Genomic DNA, 24,378 nt, shown 5'->3' with positions numbered 1-24,378 from the left:
GACCAAAGAATGGAGTTAACTTGATATTAAAACAACTAGATACAAGGCAAAAGGTCCTAACTAGACCACAAGAAATAAGTTGTCGAGATTTAGGATCCCCTCAACCTTGACTCCTATATATACTAGGTCCTAAGAAGTTTCTTAAGAAATTTCTATGAGACTTGACAACAAATTAAGCCTAAGATCCTTCTTTAGCAACTTCCTAAATCATCTAAAGCCTCCTAGAACCTTTTAGGACCTCCCATGATCTTCCAGAACTTTCTTAGAATCTATTGGAATCTTCCAAAATCTTCTAGAATCTCCTAGAACCTTCAAGAGCCTTCTTAGAATCTACTGGTACCTTCTAGAATCTTTTAGAACCTTCTAGAACCTTCAAGTATCTTCTAAAATCTTTTGGAACCTTCTTCAGCTATATGTTTGTGACATCACTTCTTCTTCTAGCTTCGAGGTCTCTGAGAAGTAATGTTGCAACAAGCTACTATATGTGCAAGAAATTGAACATCTGTCGCATGGTGTCTGTTATATATTTCAGTTGTTTTTTGTATGATAAATGGTTTATAGGCCTTTGTAGCCATTGATAGTACCCAAAGCCTTCTACTTGTGATGAAGCATGAACTTTGATATCTTCATTATGGAATTTTCCTGCAAACACTTCTTCTGGATATCCTTCATAGGCAAATTCTACCTCAAATACAATTACCAATGACCTATTACTAGGTATCTTTTGATGTCTTTGTAGTTTAGGCGGCTCTTCTTCTTCGAGTCATCTCCATAAGCTACTTAATTGAGATGGTATGATTACCAAGGCATCTATCTCTTGACTATCTATATCATATAAAGTAGACAAGACCAAAAGAATATAAATAGGCTATGGTCGTGAACTCAAACTACTTATTTATACTATTCTAAATATTTGACAATAATTATTTTTTTAGAGGTTGCCTCTTCTTCTTTTTTATGAGGCAAAGAATTAAAAATCTTCATAATGAAGTCATCTTATCAAGCTACTATTCTTCATTTTACTGCTTTTGGTCCAGATAGATGTCATTGATGGAACCTTCAAACCTTCATTTCTATATTTATAAGGTTGCCAATTGGTTCCTACATTGTCCTATTACGTGCTATCTAGCTTGAGAACGCACCGGGCATTTGATTGTGAAAGATAAAATGATGTTTTATAAGTATCCAAGTAGTCTAGTGGGTTTCAACCATCTAAACACAAACTATTTTAGATTTCAATGTAAAGGTTAATCCAAATACAAAGTGCTTAGAACACTATTTTTAATAGCTTCTAGATATTATAAGCACAGATTCTTTTGTTATTTGTTATTTGTTATTTTTATTTCATTTTATTTTTATTTTTATTTATTTATTTATTTTAAACCCTAACCTTAGACAGTGAGCCTTGGCAAGTTGTAATTCTCAATCTGATTGTCCGATTTTTGTGAGACTTCTACCACTAGTGTCTTTACAAGTCTTCTAAATACTCAAGAAGTTCAATCCAATCCAACTTACAAATTGCAAGAAAATACCATAAATCTAGGTTGAAGTCCCTTGACCGCCACCTAGAAAGTTGATGATGAACTTTAACTTACAATTTTTCCTTTTCTTATTGTTAATTCTCATTCAAACTTTGTGTGTAGCTCTACCTCTAAGTCCTCGACTTACCACGTCAAAATTCATCTTATTCTAGTTGGTAGATCTCAGATATTACAAAAACCTTAAACAACTCCAATATGCCAACTTCTGTTACCTCTTTACACTAATGATCAAATATCCTCTATCCATACCATAAGATTAACACAAATTTTTGCATGCACTTAGTATACTCAACCATCTAGACATCTCTAAAATTTCAACTATAGATGTCTCTCTAATTTCACAAAAACAATCAAGAGTACTAACCTTTACTTTATTGCAAAAACCCAATTCACCAATACAAACAGTGACTTTGAGCAACAATTGCAGAGTCCTCCCAAATCCTATGAAATCCAATTCTACACCTTTCAAAGGAACTTGAAGCTAGCTCTCTGATTTCAAAATCTTGATCTCCGAATGCCCTCTTCTTTTTCCTCTCTTTTCCTTTAACTCCATGAGGTCCCCTATTCTTCTGCCTTGGACTCCAAATTGGAACAACCGACCCGCTTCCATGGAATTCTTGCCTCTAAGAGGATCTTTCTACAGAAAGGACATCTCTCCAAAATGGCATAGAGAATGGAATAGCTTGAAATGGAATCAAAGCCTCTGTATTCGAGACCTTATTGAGTTGTCCAACCAAATCAGGTGTCATACTGGGTAAGAGGCCCATAATAAGACCTAAATTAGATGTCCCCGTAATTGGGTCAAATTGGCCCTTCACATCAGACTCACTTGAATATTGAATTGGTCTTTTTTTCTTTTGTCGACTCCTAATAAGAATGGCTCGGACTCATTCCATCTGATTTACTGGAGAATCTTGAGGACCTCAATTTATCTCCTCAATTTTTTCCTGGCTTTGGATCTGCTGATCTCGATTATTGAAATTGAACGAAGCATTACATTGCTGATAAGTATGCCCTGATTGTTTGCTATTCCCACATACTTGCACATAATTGTCACTAGCTCTAAGATTGGGACATTCACTAGCATAATGATTAATTTGTCTGCATCAAAAACAATGAAGTGGTCTTCTTGCACCCCCATCAGGCATATTGGGTGTCTCCACCGGTATATATCTACTAGGCTTGTTCCATGTAGGGTTAGAAAATGATCCTAGTCGTCCCGTTGATATGGAGGGTACTTGATTTGATGACATTGGTAGAGCATATGCTATTGTCACGTTTAAGTGGTACAGTTTGTAATGGGGTGACAATAACTAGCCCCTGAATATTGGCACTAGAATTGGCCATTATTTTTAACATCTAAGATGACTAAGTATTAATAAATCTTTTCTATTTGTATTTTCACTATATAGTCATGTTACAACACGACATCCATCCCCTCTGAACTTGTGCATTCTCTGGTATGCACCAAATAACCTAGTTGTTGTTTGATTTATACTATGTTCTCTAAGTCTTCGTCCAAATCTTCTTCATTACTTTTGCTATCCAAGTCAAATTCATCTTCTTTTTAAGGAATATCTATGTCTTCACTGAGGTCTTCTATATTTATTTCTATGTATCTTCATTTAAATATTTTTACTCGCTTCTTTGTAATTGGTTTTTTTAACCTTATTCTATCTAATTCTCGCAATGAGTAAGTTGCATTATCATGAATAGTTGTTACTACATACTGTCTAAACCATCGCTTAGAAAACTTCCTTAAAGTACTATGTTGATTGTCCAAGCTACCATCATAGACCAAAATCCAATCACCTTCTTCAATTGTTTTAGGCCTCAATCGATGTTACTTATCAAATCGTGCCTTGTTTTGTAATCTTACTCTTTTTAACCTTTCTAATGCTATTTGCACATCTTCCGATCTTTGCTCTAATTATTGAATTCTAATAGCTAGAAGTTCTTTGCTTATCAATCCATCTTCCTATGGTAGCACACTCCAAGTAGGTACTTTTTCTTCAATTGGCATAATTGATTTTTGACATATCATAAGCTCAATAGGTATATATTCCGTTATTGAGCTATGAGTTGTTTGATCAGACTATAATGCAAATGACAAAAGTCGTGGCCATTCTCTAACCTTCCCATTACAAGCTTTAACTAATGCTTTCACAATCGATGGATGACCACGCTCACTTTTTACATTTCCTTCAAGATTATAAGCAGTAGTCAGTGATAGTTAAATTCCACATCTTTCAAAGAATTCACGAGCTTCTTGTGCATTTAATTCTCCACGATCTATAATGATTTTTTCTATACATCCGTAGCAGCAAATAACATCTTCAAGCAAAAATCTACAAATTCCTTCTGTAGATTTTGTTCTCAATGCTCTTCCTTCTACTTGATTTGATAAAGCTTCACGAGCTAAGATCAAATATCTCATTTGCCATAATCCAATTGGCATAATAACCAAATCAACAACCCATTTAAAATGAATAACTAGAGGATATGTAGGATGAAGACCATTTCAATATCGTATATTAGAATATGCTTGATAATTTTTACATGACTCTATAAAAAAGAGCACATCTCTATACATATTTTTCCACCAATATCGTTCCTTAAGTTTAGCAAAAGTAGTCCAAATTTCTCTATGTCCTACTTATAAACTATCATGAAATCCCTTTAATAATTTTTTTTTCTCTTTCTTATTGCCTTTCACTCTTTGTGGCATTCCAATTCCTTTCTTTGGTCTCTTCCATAAGAATCCTTCTTGAAAAAAAAATCCATATATTTTTTTTCTTATTTGTTTAAATTTTTCTGTAGACCAATTTTCTTGCTTAGGCAAGGTATTCAAGTAATAATCAATATCCAATAATTCTCCTTCATAAAATTCTTCAAGAAATAGCTTGTCTTCTTTGTTAAAATTTGATTCAGAATAGAATTTTGATCCAACATCATCAATGTCTTCAACCATTTCATCTTCTTTCATATCTTACTTGAGATAGCATGTCTGCTACTAAATTGTCATTTCTAGCAACATACTTAAATTTTAGATTTAATGACTTAATATAAGCAATCCATCTTAACATTGCAATATCCAGTGTTGAACAATTAATAATCATTCCAAGTAATGGCAAGCAATCTGTTCCAATTACTACTGCTGCACCAATCAAATAATCCCTTTCAGCTTTCATAGCCGAAATAACTCTCCAAAGTTCTCTTTTGACTTGTGAATATGCACGTTGACGAGTACTTAAAACTTTAGCTCCAAATCAAATTGTAAATCTATTTCCAATTGAATCATCTTGATCCACAACCCATCCAGTAGCAATAGGATTAGTATCCATAGTAAGAATTACTTGAATTACAGTTATAATCAATTTTTCTTAAAATTGGAGGTATCACCAATAACACCTTTAGCTTTTGCATTACTTCAGTATACTTTCTTTTCCATTTAAATCAATAACCCTTACGTAATAATTCATACAATGGATCCGTTATATGAGCATAATGAAGAATCCGTATACGATAAAATACAAAACTCCTAAAAACCTACGTACTTCTGTTAAAGAGTCACATGAATCCTTCATCCTTCCAATTGCATCAACTTTACTTGGATCTAGCTTTCTCCCATAAAATCCACACAAATGTCCAACAATAAGAACTTCTTGCACTCCAAATGTAGATTTTGCTCTTGAAAGTGTAAGATGAACCTCTTCAAGTCAAGTTAAAATCTTTTCACAATCTTATATATGATCAAAAACATATTTGCGATATCCCTTCTCATCTAAAGTTTCATCTTTTTTTCCTTCTTTACATCCTTCGATAGGAACATCATCTAAAAAAGACATAGTTTTTTCAAGAATGAAGTCTCTTAGTATCTCGTTCATCCCATTCATCATATGTGCAAGTGAGTTAGTAGCACCTTGTGGGAGAGTACACATTTTAAGTAATCCAAGTGACGTTCTCATTGTTGTTAGATCTCTACTCCCATGCACAAGTTGAAATTGATCATAATTCAAATATAAATCACCCATTGAATAAATTACCCTTTCCCCAAATGCTTCTACAAACTTGTCTACTAAAGATCTTATATGTGCATTTCTTATAGTTACTGCATTCATTGGCTGCATATCTTGAATAAAACGTAACGATCCATTTTTCTTAGGCACCGTAAACCAAAGACTAGAATATGGAGCAAAAGAAGGCTCCAAAATTTTCATTTGCATCTTTTCTTTCAATAATTCCACCAATTTAGGTAAATGTGCCCTCGGCATGGAAATTGGCCTTAAGTTCCAAGGCACATGAGGTACTGTAAAGATAACCATAGGAGCAACAATATTAGGATCTACACATCCTATTTTACAAGACCCAAAGGTAAATGATTTACCTCGTTTTGTAAGAATTTTTTTAAAATATTCAATTTCTATTGGAAATAAAGAACCATCACATTCAATCTTCAATTCTTCAAAAGTCTCCTTTGTAAATTAATGTCCAATCTTCTTTGGATCTCTTAAACTCTCTTCTTTTGATGCTTCTTCCATTTGTTCTTTAAAATCTTGTGGTAAAGGTCCAACAACCTTTTTATCTACTATTTTATGTTTTACCTTTTTATCTACTATTTTATATTTTATCTCTATAATAACTTCTGGTGCTTGAAAATATTCAAATATAGAATAAGCCTCCCTTGAATGAATTTTCACAATCTTATCATTATCCCCTAATCCAATAGATGCAATTAATTCTAAAAAATCCTTCAATCCATTTTCTTCATAAATACCTAAAATCTTATCATCGTCTTCTAATGTCCCTCACTTGCGTAATTCCCTTTCAATACTATATAATCTTTTTCTTTCTTTTCTTTTAAAATCATCAACTTTCTTATACATAATATTTTCATTCTCAAAAATATCAATAAAACTCGAATCAAAGGCACCTTCATCTCACAAGAGTACCTCCTCTTTTGTACCTCCATAAACCCACTTTTTAGTAGTACTTCTCCAAAATCTTTAAATTCTTCAACAATCCTTGGCAATGGTTTTCCCCTCAATCCATCTCGATTTCGTTCATGATTAGGAAGTACTGTTAGAAATTGTACAGCTTTCCTTTCATCTTCATTATATATCCTTGTATAAGCAGAACCATTGTCAAGTACTTTTGTTTCCATTTGTGTTGCCGTATCATAAGGTTGTCTTAAAATCAATGGATAAGACGTTGTATCTTGAACAAAGAAATGTTGTTTTGTTGCAACATCTCCAATCCAAATTTTGACATCTAGACAAGCTTCATATAATTCATCTCATGTATTATTAGCTATTCATATTGCCCATCCATGTTCCATATCAATTGGTCATTTTTACTTCTTATAAAGATCCTTAGACATAAGATTTATTTCAGAACCATGGTCAACTAAAGCAACTATTGGTTCTTCTATATCTCCTACTTTCACCAGTATTTCAGTAGTTGCCATTGCCTAATGTTTTGGAGTATAATGGCTTGAAGCTTCCATTTCCTTATTACTATAATCTTTGAAACATACTTGTTGATTATATCCATTCTTTTTATTTGTTGATTGCTTGTAACCATTATCAATCTCTTCTTCATCTTTATATAATCTTCCATCAATAGCATGATTCATTCCAGCTTCACCCATTAATTACCTCTTTCGTTTAATGCTATTAATGATAACATCATGAAACTCCTTCTTTGTAATTCTCAAAATTTCTTTCAATGTGAATTCTACCTTAGCATTTAATATACATTCTTCCAACACCCCTTTTAAATTTGTTGTTGCTTCAATATCAGAAAGTAGCTTATAAGCAATTGATTTATCCTTATCTTTTATTTCCTTTGTTTTTTCTTCCAATAATGCTGAAGTATCCTTTAAAGATAATTCTTGTGAAGCTGCCTCAAGAGCCATTTTTCCTCGAGTTTGCTTCTTAGAAGAATTTCCTTCTCTTGCATCATCAAAATTTTCTCGTCTCTTATCTTCTATCAAAGCTTCATATTGGCTCTTAGCAATATATACATGAACTGAAAGAGACTCAACAAGATCTTCTCAACATACTGCACCTCGTATTGTAGCTGCAGTCCTCAATAACGCTTTTCAAGGTATTTTGTCTTTTTTATATTGTAGAAATGGCAGAAGTCCAAAATTCACAAGTCTCTATATTTCCACCAAAGTCATCATCTACTCTAGCATCATAACTTGTACTCTCTCGTGTTGCTATTCCATGTTCTATTAAATAATCTTGAATCAATGCTCACATACCTCCTTTGTCAAAATTGGTTTGAAGGAGATCCTTTGTATCCTTTAATGCAATCTTTCCATCTTTCTAATAAATAATTTTTTACTGCTCTATATTATTAAATTCATTGCAATCCTTCCTAATATGTGAAACGTCATCACACCAGATACATCTTTGTACATACCCTTATTTTGAAACATTCTTCAAATTATTTGTAGAAGTATTTTCTTCAAGTCTTGTCAATTTGATTTGAAGATCTCACATTCCACGTATAATTTCTTCAATTTCCATCTCTCTTTTCTTTGATAAAGATGTTGAAGGTTGAACAGTAGGCATTGTTGGTCATGTTGTATGTACTGGAATTTTAGGTGCTTGTACTACTTTTGGAATATTACTCCTATCCTTCCTCCTTTCTCTTTTTGCAAGCAAACCTACTGCATTTTCAACATTTTTCCACTTTGTTGTCAATCCTTCATCTTCTTCTTTGTCTTCAAGAAGCAACTCCAATTTCCCTTGTAACTCTCTATCATGAGCTTGAAGAAATAATTCAACCTTGTTCGGCTCTAATGTCAATTTTTCTACCTTCAATAATTGAGAATACTGCCTCTTAAATTCTCTTAGTAGCTTTGTTGCTTGTAAATTCTTATTAGGCCATTCAATCCATTCTAGAAATAGTTTCTTAGTAACACAATCAATGTCCTCTAAGAAATATTCTTCTTTTAATGCATGTAAAAAAATCTCCCATGAATTTCCATAATGCTCCATAATTGATGTAATATGCTCTCTTATTTTTGGTATCATGGCAAGTCCAAATAATTCAACCATCTTCTTCTCAAAAACCTGATTTAATTCCATTTCCCGAACATAATATCTTAAATACCTTGAAATATCCCTTCCATCAAATTGATCAATTTTATTGACCACTGCTTGCAATGCTTTGGTTGCTAATGCTTCTTTGCGATCATTGCTTTGTTGTTGATGCATAGATAATGATAAGGCTTAAAACATACTAGCAACGGATGGATCCATGTACATACCTTGTCCTTTAGAAGAAGTTCCACTTGAAGCTCCTTCAAAAAAAAAAATCTCATTTTCCATAAAATAAAAATGAAAATAAACAAATCCCAATACCTCCCACGTCAAGCGCTTCACATTGGGTTCACTACTTATGTTGTATTACATGCTATCTAGCTTAAGAACGCACCAGGCATCTGGCTATGGAAGATAAAACGATGTTTTACAAGTATCTAAGTAATCTAGTGGATTTCAACCATCTAAATACAATCTATTTCAGATTTCAATGTAAAAGCTTAATCCCAATATAAAGTACTTAGAACACTATTTTTAATAGATTTTGGATATTATAAATATAAATTCTTTTGTTATTTTTTATTTTTATTTTATTTCATTTTTTATTTTTTTATTTTTTTTTAAATCCCAATCCTAGACAGCAAGCCTCGGCAAGCTATAATTCTAAATTTGATCATTCGATTGTTGTGAGACTTCCAACACTAGTGTCTTTACAAGTCTTCTAAATACTCAAGAAGTTCAATCCAATCCAACTTACAAATTGCAAGAAAACACCATAAATCTAGGTTGAAGTCCCTTGACCGCTGCCTAGAAAGTTGATGATGAACTTTAACTTACAATTTTTCCTTCTCTTATTAATAATTCTCATTCAAACTTTGTGTGTAGCTCTACCTCTAAGTCCTTGACTTACCACGTCAAAATTCATCTTATTCTAGTTGGTAGATCTCAGATATTACAAAAACCTTAAACAACTCCAATATGCCAACTTCTGTTACCTCTTTACACTAATGATCAAATATCCTCTATCCATACCATAAGATTAACACAAATTTTTGCATGCACTTAGTATACTCAACCATCTAGACATCTCTAAAATTTCAACTATAGATGTCTCTCTAATTTCACAAAAACAATCAAGAGTACTAACCTTTACTTTATTGCAAAAACCCAATTCACCAATACAAACAGTGACTTTGAGCAACAATTGCAGAGTCCTCCCAAATCCTATGAAATCCAATTCTACACCTTTCAAAGGAACTTGAAGCTAGCTCTCTGATTTCAAAATCTTGATCTCCGAATGCCCTCTTCTTTTTCCTCTCTTTTCCTTTAACTCCGTGAGGTCCCCTATTCTTCTACCTTGGACTCCAAATTGGAACAGCCGACTCGCTTCCATAGAATTCTTGCCTCTAAGAGGATCTTTCTACGGAAAGGACATCTCCTTGAAATGGCATAGAGAATGGAATAGCTTGAAATGGAACCAAAGCCTCCGTATTCAGTACCTCATTGGGTTGTCCAATCGAATCAAGTCTCATATTGGGTAAGAGGCCCATAATAGGACCTAGATTAGATGTCCCCGTAATTGGATCAAATTGGCCCTTCACATTAGACTCACCCGAATATTGAATTGGCCCTTTTCTCTTTTGTCGACTCCTAATAAGAATGGCTTGGATTCATTCCATTTGATTTACTGGAGAATCTTGAGGACCTCGATTTATCTCCTCAATTTTTTCCTGACTTTGGATCTGCTGATCCAGATTATTGAAATTGAACGGAGCATTACATTGCTGATAAGTATGCCCTGATTGCTTGCTATTCCTACATATTGACGCGTAATTGTCACTGACTCTGGGATTGGAACATTCACTAGCATAGTGAACAATCTGTCTGCAACGAAAACAACAAAGTGGTCTTTTTGCACACCCATCAGGCATATTGGGTGTCTCTATCGGTATATACCTACTAGGCTTATTCCATGCAGGGTTAGAAAATAATCCTGATCATCTCGTTGGTACAAAGGGTACTTAGTTTGATGACGCCGGTGGAGCATACGCTGTTGTCACGTTCGCTGATACAGTTTGTAATGGGGTGACAATAATTGGCCCTTGAATATTGGCACTAGAATTGGCCACTATTTTTACCATCCAAGTTGACTAAATATTAATAAATCTTTTTTATTTATATTTTCACTATATAGTCGTATTACAGTACGACAACATGAGATTGTTGATATTATATCTGTGCTATTGGACTAGATATTCAAGCCTTTTATGTCTTATCTTTGAATCTAATACCTCTTCTATCTCATATTCAACATGATCATTGATTTCAACCATATGAGATGGTAGTTGTCTTTGACCTGGTATGTTTGATTCTTTATAGCTTTTCAAAAGAAAAACATAAATATTTCTAGACAGAAGTTCTAAGGTCTTGTTGAATACAAAATGTCTGGCTGTAGGGAAGTCATGGCATATTTGAAGAATACGTAGGCAAGTTGGTCCTTCAGGAATGAACAAATTTTCTTCAAAAAATAAGAGGTTGTCTTCATACTTGAATTTAAAAGAATCTTTAGAAAGATTGTTAGTAAGACGCTTGATATTAAGAATAAGAGGATCCTTGTTTGAGGCTTTACAAACCTGATCAAGAAATGATAAATCTATAGGCATTAATACGTTGGTTGCTCTAAGATGAAATTGCTCAAATTTTAACTAAATTGCCTGTTGTTGATCATATGCTACCTTGTTTTCTTTTGGTTGAAGATAGGAATATCTTGATAATGCATTTGATAATCTTTGTTGGCTCTTAGGTCAATATGTGATACAAAAATCAAATCATGATAAAGATATATTTCAACATACTTGGGGATGATTCAATATCCAGATTGATATGAAATATTCAAGATTCTTGTGATATATATATATATATACAGTCACTTGATGAGAAGAGCCTTCAAAAAAGTAGCAGTATTCTTGGAAAGAATCAACGATAGCAAGCAGCTCTTTATCGTGGATTTCATAATTAATTTTTGTTGCTGAGAATTTTCTAAAATGAAATGCAATTGGATAAAGTTTGATATCTTCTCCATATTGTGACAAAACTACTCCCAATGCAAAGTTTGAGGCATTGGTCTCCATAAAATAGGGCTTATTAAAATCTAAATGTATCAAAATTGAAGCTATTGTGAAAGCAACTTTTAAGCTTTGAAAAGCTTTCTCTACTTCAGGGCCCCAGTCTAGTTTGTCATTGCATATCAACTAAATAAGTGGAACAACAATCTTGGAGTATTTTTTAATAAAAATCCTATAGATGTTTGTAAATCCAAAAAAGTATTGGATATCACATACAGTTTTTGGCTTTGTCCAATTGATGATTACTTGTACCTTCTTTGGATCCATAAAAAGGCCATTGTTAGAAATAATATATCCCATAAATTCAACTTGAGGTACATGAAATTCATACTTCTTCAGCTTTGCATATAACCTAGTACTTCAAAGTTTTTTTAGTACAAGACAAATGTATTTTTTGTGGTTTTTCAGATTCTTGGAAAAGATCAGAATATCATCCAAATAAATCATAACAAAGTCATTGAGATACTTGCAAAATATGTCAATTATTAAGTGTTGGAATATGGGTGGACTATTGGTAAGTCTGAAAGGCATGACATTATATTCATAATGTCCATATCTAGTGCAAAATGTTGTCTTCTATTCATCTCCCTCTTTAATACATACCAAGTTATATGCATCTCATAGATCAATCTTTGTAAAGATCTTTGCTTGGCTAAATTGATCAAGAAGTCCAAATATGAATAGTAATGGATATCAATTCTTTACCATGATTTTATTAAGACCGCAATAATCGACACACATTTGTAAGGATCCATCTTTTTTCTTCACAAATAATATCGGAGCACCAATTGGTGATTTGGAATGTCAAATAAAATTTTTAGCCAAATTTTCTTCAATATATTCTTTTAAAGTTGTAAGCTCATTCCGGGATAAATTGTAGATGGGTCCAAATAATAGTTGAGCACCATTTGAAGGTCAATCACACAATTGCAAGGGCGATGCTTTAGCATGATATCCACATTTTTTTTTTTTCAAATACATCTGTAAAATCCTTATATGCCTTTGGAATTGTTGTTGTAGCAACCACACGTTCTGATTATGGATTTTTATAGACAACAAATGTAATACCTTGTTTGGTCGCCCTCACAAATACTCTAGTTTCAATAAGTAAATATTGTTTAAGTTTTGGCTTGACAGATATTAGAAGCTTTTTCATAGATTTAGAGGTTCTATGATCTATTATAAGAAATTCTAACTTTTGTGATATCCAATCTATCCGTGGATTGTATTTTTAAGCTATGAGAGTCCTAAAATAACTAGACTTGATGGTGATCTAATGACGTTGAATACTACTATAGTTGTCAAAGGTTATTTCTAATGGAATTGTTTCATGAGTGATATCTCCAAAGAATAAAGATTGACCATCTATTATTTCTACATGTACAGCTTTGGATTTTTTGACTATACAAATTTTGTGTCATTTAGAAAATTCTTTGTTAATAAAACATATACAAGCTCCCAAATCAAGTAATGCATGACAATCTAATTTTGTGATTCTTAATTGTACAGGTATTGTAAAACAAAGAGAAAGGCTAGAAGAGAGTATATGACCTTTTTAGTTTGTGATACTGAAGAATTCAGCTGTACGGTCCCTACTGTGGCTGGACGCCTTCGTTTTCATGCAATACTTTTGATGATATAGCCACACTCCTCATTTGATATATATGCTGGAGTTTTTCTAAAAAATTATTAACCTTATGGCCAAGTTTTCTACAATATAAGCATAGGCTAAATTTTCCACAATATAAGGATAGGCTAAGTTTTTCACAATATAAGAATAGGCTAAGTTCCCTTCGACACTTTTTTTCTTCTTTTGAAAGAAATTTGCAACAAACTACATCAATCTACATATCTTGTGCTTCCAATTACTCATTAAAATTGGATGGTGAAGAAGTTGCAGAATAATTGGTGTATACATGTAGTATAATTAAAGAATGTTTATCTTGTCATCATTGATATAAATGGTTATTGCACTTCATAGCTTGACTAATGGCTTCATTGAGTGTTAGAGGATCTGGCATAGACAACAATAAGTCTTTGACATCATTTCTTAATTTCCAATGAAATTGGCTCATCAATACATGTTTTCTCCAATTTATATCATATACTAATTATCGGCAATCTAAGGCATATATTGATGCATAGCGCATTCTTTGTCAAAGGTTTTGAATTTTAGTTGTTAAAGAACGAACCTTATCCTGTTCACCAAATGCTTCCACAAATACTGCCAAAAATGCTTCTAAATTGTGCAAATTAGGAGAATTCTTTTCAAATAATGGAGCAAAGCAAGATAAAGCTTGACCCAAGAGCAAGGTTCCAACCAAACCAACATGAGATGCTTCAATGGAATATTATTGAGATTGAAGCAAGGTGATTAGTCATACTTAGTTTACAAAGCCAAGAAATTTTGAACGAGTGCCATCAAACTTTTTCGAAAGGCTAATCATTGGTTCTTTTGTTATTATTGTTGTCAGATCATTGTCTTGAATGGATGCACCTCCCATTTTTGAAATAGATATAGTCGTTTGAAAATTTGAAACTTTTATTACAATTTGATGTGGTGGTTGAGGCACTCCGATTCCTTAACCATTATATATGGTCATATATAGTTCTTCATTTTGCTTTGATAAAGTCTTTGTCTTAATCTTCAATACTTTAAGAGCATTAATAATAGAATCTAACTTAATCTCTTTAGAGTTTGTTATATGGACTTTTCCACCTTCTGCCATAAAAAATCAAAGAAACACATGCCTTCAAAAAAAAAAAAACTGCTCTATGATATAAAGAAAATAAATCAAAAGAATATTAAAAAAGGAACAATATTAATCTAGGAGAAGATAATTTGCAACCTCTAAAATGCTATAGTAATTCCAAGAAGAGGAATAATTTACTTTCTATCAAGAAAGATCAAGCTCCTAATGTTATTTTATGGCAATCTCAATAAACTATTAGGGACCATATACAAGAGAAGGATTGAAGACCAAAGAATGGAGTTAACTCGACATTAAAACAACTAGATACAAGACAAGAAGGTCCTGGCTAGACCATAAGAAGTGAGTTGTCAAGACTAAAGATGCTCTCAACCTCGATTCCTATGTATACTAGATCCTAGGAAGCTTCTTAAGAAGTTTCTATGAGGCTTGAAAATAAAATAAGCCTAAGATCCTTCTTCAGTAACTTCCTAAATCATCTAAAGCCTCCTAAAACCTTATAGGACCTCCTATGACCTTCTAGAACTTTTTTAGAATCTATTGGAACCTTTTAAAACCTTCTGGAACCTTCAAGAGCCTTCTTAGAACCTACTGGTACCTTTTGAAACCTTCTGGAACCTTCTTGAGTTGTATGTCCATGACAAAGTCTTGTTTAAGAATACACCAAAGACTTGGCTGTAGAAGATAAAAAAAAATTGTAGTGATAAATCCTAATAATTTTGATAAAACCATATATATAAATTATAATTAAAGCTTAATAAACATAATCGAATATTCATAAAGTTCAATTAAATTTTAAAATAAATTATAAAATAAATACAAAAAAAATCCTAAAAAAATCTTAATTAAATCTTAATAAAATTTTAAATAAATTCTATTCAAATCTTAGACAAATCCTAATTAAATATTAAAAAATTTTGAATCAAATATTAGACAAATTTTAATCAAATTTCATAAAAATCTTAATCAAATCCTAGATCTTAAACCAATCTTAAATCTTAAATATATTCTTAATAAATCCTATTACACATTGAAACCTCTATAATTAATAATCAAACCATTGATTTAAACTTAAATCTTACATACCTTTCAACAATTAAATTGGAAATAAGCACAAATATTTTTTAAAAGACCAAACTTACCAAATGGAAGATAAACATTAAAATCTGCTTAGATATTAGTTGGTTTCCTTCTCCAATCTTCATGCTAATCTCTTCAAGTCAAAATCTCTTAATTCTACTATTAAATATCTTTTTAAATTCACATGTATGTTGAAAATCAAGTCTATTATCTACATACATAAATTTAATTTCAATTCAAGTAAGAAATTGCTAAAAATCTTAAAAATATTTGTTAACCCTCAAAACCTTATTTCTATGATTCAAACCTATTTAATCTTCAATAAACTTCAATCTAAATATTTAATTTTGTTCAAATTTATAGCATACAATAACAACTATAGTTACAAATCTACAAATTTTCACTTACAGATCTACTACTAAATTCACAAAATTCTCTCAAATGTAATTTCTTTTTTTTACTTCACAAAACCTTATTTATCAAAAAATATTTGTCTTAGCAAAGTTCTTACAAAGTCATTAAAAAATCAAAATGCTCAAAATTGATACTCAAAAAATTCTTATAAAGTTTTCTCTTAAATTTCCTTCTTTGATTTGTAAAAGAACCTTAGAATTGTCGCAAGTACATAGTTTTGTGCCTTAGGATCTGCTTTTGACTATGATTGGCAACTAAATTTTTTCGGATATCAATTCTTATTTTCTTGAAATAATTTTTACTTTAATCTACTCATAATTCACTTGTACATATGTGTATATTATTTATTTTTCTATTCTATCTTATTTTGCCTTATTTATGGCTCTACAAAATAATAATAATAAAAAAAAAAAACCCCCACTTTGTAAAAAATCATCAATTGCACTTTTAGTTTTATTATCTTTTCACTATTGTCTATATTTTCAGAATAATTTTCTATAATACTTTGAAATAAGGTCTTCTATAATATAAATTTTTTTTTATTCTTTCATTTATTAACCATGTTATATCTTGACAACGTCATCTACTAGAATGCACAATTTAAGGATAAAGGATTTTTTCAAATAGTCCTTTTATGAGCCTATTCATACAACTTTTTAAATTTTTGCATACAAAGAGGATAGAGCTTTGTAAAAGATGTCATTCAACTTCAAGGATCAATTCCATAATAGAATTATAATTTCTTTTGACTTTTGCGGATCAAATTGAGGTTACCATGGTTGTACATTAAGTAGATAGATGCCAAAGTAGAACATTCTTTTTGTGAGGGCTTCCATTGTGCCAATTTGAGTTGAAAAGGTGAAGACAAAGTAATCGCGTCACAACATACTAATTTGAAATATCTTCATTGAAAGTTCAATGAGGTTGATTTTTATCCAAACTTGCAGCTCCACTCTCAAAGGATGTTTTGTTGGAGCAAAGTCTATGAAAATTAATTTGGAGAGAGCTTGGGCATCTTTGTCAATGAAGGCCATAACCACCTTAGTTATTTTTGACCAAGGGTTGGATAAGGAAGGTGCATTGGTATCTTCTATGCTATAGATACCTCCAATTCATGTACCAATACTATACTAAAATTAAAGATTGATCATTAATCTTTAATAAAGTAATAAACAAAATGCAAAATCTCAAACTTTGGTATTGGAGTTTTTAAAGTTTCATGATACTTCTCTGATTCGCTTGAAATCACTGATTTTTGGCTTCCATAAACCACAACTAAAGTCCAACATCTACTCCAAGAGTTATAATCGCTTCTATATTCAAATAAATGATTTCAACTTAGTCTTGTGTCATCATGAAGTATTCTAATCAGGGGCCTGAATTCATTACGGTGGAAATTGGCCCCCGTACTCTTTGCCTTGTCTATTCCTTCAGGCAGCACAAGCGGTATTAAATCTTTTCTTATTAATATAATACCATCACTTTTAAAACTATATATATATATATATATATATCAAAATCCATGATCATCCATGATGCTCCTCTACCAATTCTTCAAGCACCACAAGCTTGCCCACCTTATCCCACCTTTTTGGGAAAATTATCCAAACACTTCTTAGACTTTAACATTGACATGTTCTTTTAATGCATTGGAATCATCTCATAATTTTCATAAACTTTGATGTGAAAAGAAATATTTTTATTACCTTAGCACTGCATGAAGAAAGAAGTACAAGCAACTTTGCTTCAGTTACTTGAATTCTACAGAATATATTGTATTTATACCTACTGATTTTGTGTATGGATTCTTTTTATTTCGTATTCATCTTGTTGGTTATATTCTTCATACAGCATGTATTAATCAAGTAAAAACTTCTGTGCTATTTTTAAATCATCTTTTGTAATTTTAAGTTTTGAGTTTTGAACTTGATAAGTTGATAAGTTCAAGCTTCAAATTTTTGCAAATATACTAAATTGTGAGCTTGATGTGATATATACATTTATTTAGTTATTTATTTATCTCTAATAATTTTATTACTGTTTTTTAGGATTTTGTGTCTGAATAATTTTGATATCTTATATGCACAAATCAGTGATAGATATTGATGTTTTCTCTTTCTAATTCTATATCACATGTGAATCAAATGTGCACCTGATTTTAAGACCTCACAGTTTTGTACTTTACTTTTGTACAAAATGAACCTTCAAGTACTTTACTTTTGCTTAATCTAAGGTTGATTTTTCTAATTAGAATTTTAAATCAAACCTACAAAAGCTTATTTTAAACTAAGATTTTCATTCGATGTGATCAAACAAATTGATTCTATTGTCAGTTAAAGATTTGATTTCTTTTTTAAACACATGTACATAGTATATTGAGATTGCATTTAGAATCATTACTCAAATCTAACGTACAATTTTATTTGTCATAGGGATGTTGGATCAATTAGAGGTCTTTAAATTTAAGAATAAAATAATATAACTGCATCACCAAATGATTTTATCAGGGCTAGATTAAAACATTTATTTTCTTTAAAAAAAAAAGTCAAATTATTCAAAGCATATAGTGTACACACTCAAGTAAAATACACCTTATTTGAATAAGTAATTTTATTTATGTTTTTAATTGAAGAATTGTTATGATGTTACACAATTTTTTAAATACTACTGAATATGCTTCAGATCCTTGGATAGGACTTTTTTGAGGTAAAAATATTTATATATTGGGATTTGTTAAATATCTCACAATTTGGAACAAAAGATGATAAACTAATTTTATGATTTGGAATCAATACCAATATCATAACAGCAATAGATATGATAACAACAACTATAATGATAAGAGTTTAATTGATCTAGAATATTGTATAGTACATTATTGATATGTCTACTATGTTCGGAATTCAATTGATTAATATTATTGTTTCTTATCACATTTTTCATTTAATTTACAAAATTTCATACTATCTTCAATTATGCAAACAGCAAGGTTATAAATTTACAACCGTGGAACAGCTTGTGTTCCAACAAATGCTATAAATTAAGCAAGGGATATTAAGTAAGGGTTATTAGTTATGTGGGGTTTGATTGTATTCATATTTGTTGCCATTCTTAAATTGTACAAATAAAAACTGTAATTCACAATGGAATGAATACAAAAGCAGACATCCAATATGTTGATGTGAAGAAACCTGTAATATATGATGATACATGAAAAATAGGAGTAAATATTGGAAATTGTATGTATTTATTATTACATCTGCTGTATGAAAACTGAAGAAAATGCATCAATAAAATTGTAGACTCTAAATTACAAATTGTATATTATAAATTGTTGATTTTAAGGTTTATAATTGTAAAATATACATATTTTTTTATTATGTGAGATTGTGATTAAGTCAGAATCTTTTTCTAAACGGCTATTAAAATATTAACTCAATATCATAAAAGTGGAACTCTCTTGTCAATAGCATCAATATTTATTAGTTTGAATGACAACACAACAAAATGAACTGACAAAAATTATACATACTATATAAATTATCTTCGGATTTTTATAAAGTTCTATTTTAATATTTATCCTTCAAATGCATATATATATATATATAGATTAAAAAGTATAAAAAAATATAATAATTAATGTCATAAAAGTATAATTAATCTATCTCGATTATGTTTAATGATTTTGCATTTCAACTGAAATTTACATAAAGCCATGTTATAACAAATAAGTGTTTAGACCCAGTTCTAGCTTTCCAATACCCGCGATCTCAAGATACAATTGTACAAATGAGGGCAATGGGCCACACACCTGCTGGAACTTCTTTTCTCGGATTCGGTAGTTCGAACTCAATCCCTTTTGTGGGTGATGTAAATGGTGTTGTCACCGTCGATGAGCTGCATCGAGAAGCGGCTATTCACCAGCAAATTCAGCATCGGAACTGGTGATAACAGAGTTCGGCTTGAATACAGTCACACCAAAGAAAACACATCGGATCCGAGACTAATGTTTTGCTGTAGCCATCAGGAATAGGAATGCTTCTGCTTTTGACTTTTACGCATCTGCTACAAAATGGGTGACGCACATCTGCCCGAAAGCACATGCTTGGGGTCTGAAGAAGTACTCAATTCCTCCCCCAAAAATGCGTTGCAGGGATTCGGACCATTTCGGTATATCCGGGTTTGTTTGATACCTCATTGTTCATGTTGACGATCGTGCACGCGAACGTGGGCTTTCATTGATCTCGCCGATGTATCGGGATACGTTGAGTTTGCTGGCACCAATCCTTGCAATCCTTGGTGCGTCACAGTACGGGTCGAATAACAGGCAGAGTTGGCGTTGTGGTGGTGGGGTTTTCTCCGTGATGGTGGATAAATGTCGCACCTTGCTATTTATGCAGCTAGTTTCGAGTTTGTTTGTTACAGAGTCCCTTGTGGAAAGCGTCTTGGTTTTTCATTGTGATGTTTCTGTGGGATGTTCTACTTGAAGGTGTCCTATTGTGGTCGTTTTATTTATAACTAGATAGTGATGCCAGGAGCGAGCTGCTTGTGTGTTGGTGGCGCAGTGTCAAGCAGCACGGGTTAGAAGCGTTTGGCGGACGCGTTTACTCTCGGCAATAGAGTGGCACCATGCGGATTGATGCTGCTCGCCAAATTGGTTCTGACGTCCTCCATTGTGATCAGTGCGTCCTCGCGGTGCGGTAGGGCCTGCGAGCTTGCAATTTAGCAGTGTGATCTAGTGTTCGTAACTGATCTTCGGTGTAGGTTAGAGACTGTCTCTAACCGACCGTTACACGTCCGCAGTCCCGGCCAGAGTTCTTGCATCGGCGCAAATTTAGCCTTTCGTTGCTGCTTGCAAGTCGGTAACCTGATGAACTTACATCTGGACTTATTCCGACAAGGGGCGCTCATTCGACAGGAGATTTTCTCGTGAGTAAGCGGAGAGAGAGCAGGTGTAGCTGGAAAAGGAGAGCAGGGGGCGCCCTTTCGAACTTTGTTTCAAAATCGTCGCTGGCGCATGAATGCAGTAGGTGGTTAGAGTGACGGGATTGGGTGGTAGGCGAAGACTGAGCAGTGGCTTGTAATTTGTCATTAGATCTGGATGGGTGGGGACGGGGGATATTTTGCAGCTACGGTGCAACGCGGATTGCGCTCCACACAAGGTGCAACGCGCAAATGTTGCGCACAGGGAACGCTGGTGCTGGTGGCTCGAGAATGGCTGTGAATGTTGACCTTGTGCTACGTAAATTGGACGAGGAATGTTGCTTAACAGTGAACAGTGTTTGCTTGTGAAGATGGACAGTTTGTGCTTGCCTCATTGGGTACAGATGTGTGGAGTGGAAGTTGGGGTGTTATGTCATGCGAAGCATGTGTGGTATATTCGAGGACCAGAGTTGTTTTCTTTCGGAGTTGTACAAGGCTCTTGTGGAGAAATGAATCATCGCTCAGGAGATATGCTCAGGCAGGAAGAGAGACTTAGACTTGTCGAAGAATTTTGTGCGGACTCCCTTCAGAAGCATCTGGTTATTGTTATCGACTTGATTTTTCTTTATCATAAGGATGTCGTTGCGATTAAGGATCTGAATGATATGTTTTCTATTTTGAAAACGCTTATGACTTCTTTACCAGAGTGTGCTACTTTGGAACATATAGCCATTTCGTACGATGGAATTATTTTCCCGGTAAGAGTTACTTGAACATAATGCGAGATATCGAGAATGGCAAGTGTATAGATGATTTGTGATCTTGATAGTTAAGAACGAATGTAGAAATGAATGTCGCAATTTTGGAAAAATGTATGCAATGACGAGTTTTGAAACTCACTTGATGGAAGAAATATGCATTGACAACCCATACATAAACTTATATTGTAGGAATATACCGGATGGGTACAAGCAATAGCGAATATGCTGGGAAGAGGACTTGCATTAATTTCTATCGTTATCACAGCGAATGTTCAATGGATAAATCGTCTACTGGAGCGAATATGTGAGAGCAAGACGCCACAACAGCTTCACCTTCAAGTAATCGGGGTTGAGAATAACATAAAATATCTTTTCCCTGCACCAACACCAAATCCAGATACAGGTGGAATCAAAATGGAATCATTGAAAAGACTATATATTCGGGATTATTTATCTTTAACATGAAACCACGAGGACGACTCTTTCTATGACGCGTACGGAGAAATGTTACAAAGAAATACAACTATCAACGCATTATCCATTTCCTTCAGTCCATCATATCTACCTAATTTGAAAGCATTACAGCACAACAAATCTATCACTCATAATTCTTTATGATATGCCGCATTTAATCAAAAAGCCTTCTGAAGAACTATGGATGGAAACGTTCATAAAAATAATTGATCACAACTACTGGGTGACAAACGTTGTAATTTTGGAATTTCAAGGACGATGGAAGGAAAAGGTGGAAGAAATATTAAACAGGAACAGGCGTATAATCAATGCTGGAAACTATGTTCAACCGTCGTCATGTAAGCTATTTCTGTGCGGCGCAGGTAAGATACTTCACACCTGTTGGACTGGTAGACAAACAGTGTTCGTAATCTACTTTACAGTTACAATCAAACACGAATTATCAATTTCAATTGTGAAATTTTTGAATAATTTAATACTTCACTCTACAGTTAAAAATTTCACATCATAAATTTGTGTGTTAATTTCATGAAGAAGCAAAGTACAATACTAGTAATAAAGAGCATGTGAATACAAATCTGAGTATGGACGTTTAATTTGAATGAATAGTTGCTACATATGACCTTGTAAGCCAACATCTGTAAATTAATATCGTACATCATTTTAGAATATTATTATTATTACAAAATATCATCGTCACAAAATCTTTAAGTAAATTGTACCTTAAATGGCATAACGAAATATTTTTTATCTTAACATTTCAAGTTGAATGTTATTTTATCATCAAATTATATTATATATACATCAATTTCGAAATGATCTTGTCCATTACAGTTAAACATGTTGTTATCATTGTTAGAGAAATAAACAAAATCTTGCTTAAATTATGTTACACTTGTTGTTACATTGAAGTTGAATAATGCTTAATTGATCATTTCCATATTGTAGAGAAAATAACTATTCAAAAAAAAATGATGAAAGTCATTCCTACAAAAGACAAATTTTTTTACCTCAGATATAGTGTGTCCGAATGAATAAGTATTTCTTCAAAAAGAATTGAAGAAAGAACCAAAAGATTAGAAATGGTTTCAATAAACTTTGGATCAATTAACCTCTCAATTTGGAACATGGTTGGACAAGATGAGTGTCATACCTTTCATGATCTTATTATCCCCAATTTTAATGATGTGGAAAGTATAAGATTCTTTATTTTGACATATTTGCTTACAATAAGTAAAGGTAATGAGAAGAGTTGTGAGAAATTAAGGAAGAGATTTTATATTGGTTGCAAGTTTTATCATCTAATACAAGAACATTTGGAAATCAAAAGTTACATGTGACTATGGTACTTACTCATGTTGATTGGTTGCCAAAGAATAGAGACATTGAATAACATATAAAAGAAATGTTAGCAAGTGTGTAGGATATATTTTTAAACTTCTTTAAAGTCTCATTGAAAAAATATATTATAACAAGTACTAATATTGAAATGGTGGAATCATTAGTAGAATGTATTATGAATGATGTACAAAAAAGGCTCAAATAAGCACCTCCCATTTATGAAGTAGGTGTTCAAATGGAAGAAGAAATTTCTAAATAAAAGACAAAAAATTCTTTAAAATCCATCATTAAGTGGAAGGGGTTTATTGAAATGTATCTACAAATAAAATCAAGAACATTGGAAATCCCTTATATAATTCCAAGAAAAGTACATGAGATATATGAAGTAGCGGCTTTACAATTGCATGAAAAAGGGCACATCATTTTTTTCAAAGATTTGAAGGATGTTATTATAATGAATCCAAATTGGTTTGGTTCAAAAGTAATTGGACCTATTTTTAGCATCACTCATGACTACTTAGATGTATACACAAGACAACCTATCACAAATATTAAGGAGAATCTGAAGAGAGAAAGTTTCAAATATGAGCTCAAACAATCATTCAATGAAAGAAAGAAGGCCTTTAAGAAGATTTTAAAAGAAATCTCTCATATAGAAGTTGAAGATGTAGTACATGTTATGATGAAAATGAATATATATTATAAAGAATATTGTGGAAGAAAATCAAACAACAAAAGAATATTTATTCTAGCAATCTTAAGAGATAAAGCTAATATTGCACATGAAGAGAAGTGTGAATTAGTATGAAGTGAAATATCAACTTCACCATATCAATCTATAGTATACATTGGTTGTTGCCTTAAATTTGAAGATCAAAAGCAGACATTTTTCACACAAGGATTTTTTCCACGTGTCCAAATATCATGTATAACTTTTGTATCATTCAATAGAT

At 32.4% G+C, this 24,378-nt stretch overlaps 1 protein-coding gene across 1 annotated transcript; it reads left to right on the top strand.

Annotated features, from left to right (window-relative positions):
- The first annotated feature begins 20,092 nt into the window (after positions 1 to 20,092).
- On the top strand, positions 20,093 to 23,417 carry LOC112287076 (uncharacterized). Its single transcript, XM_024529715.3, has 2 exons — positions 20,093 to 21,607; positions 21,800 to 23,417. Exons 1-2 carry the CDS (start codon positions 21,185 to 21,187, stop codon positions 22,073 to 22,075), a joined length of 699 nt encoding a protein of 232 aa, XP_024385483.1. The 5' UTR covers positions 20,093 to 21,184; the 3' UTR covers positions 22,076 to 23,417.
- Positions 23,418 to 24,378: the final 961 nt, after the last annotated feature.

The sequence above is a fragment of the Physcomitrium patens genome, chromosome 9, assembly GCF_059467195.1.
Source record: "Physcomitrium patens ecotype Gransden chromosome 9, ASM5946719v1, whole genome shotgun sequence".
Classification (NCBI taxonomy): domain Eukaryota; kingdom Viridiplantae; phylum Streptophyta; class Bryopsida; order Funariales; family Funariaceae; genus Physcomitrium; species Physcomitrium patens.
This window is presented reverse-complemented; position numbering and strand designations above follow the sequence as displayed.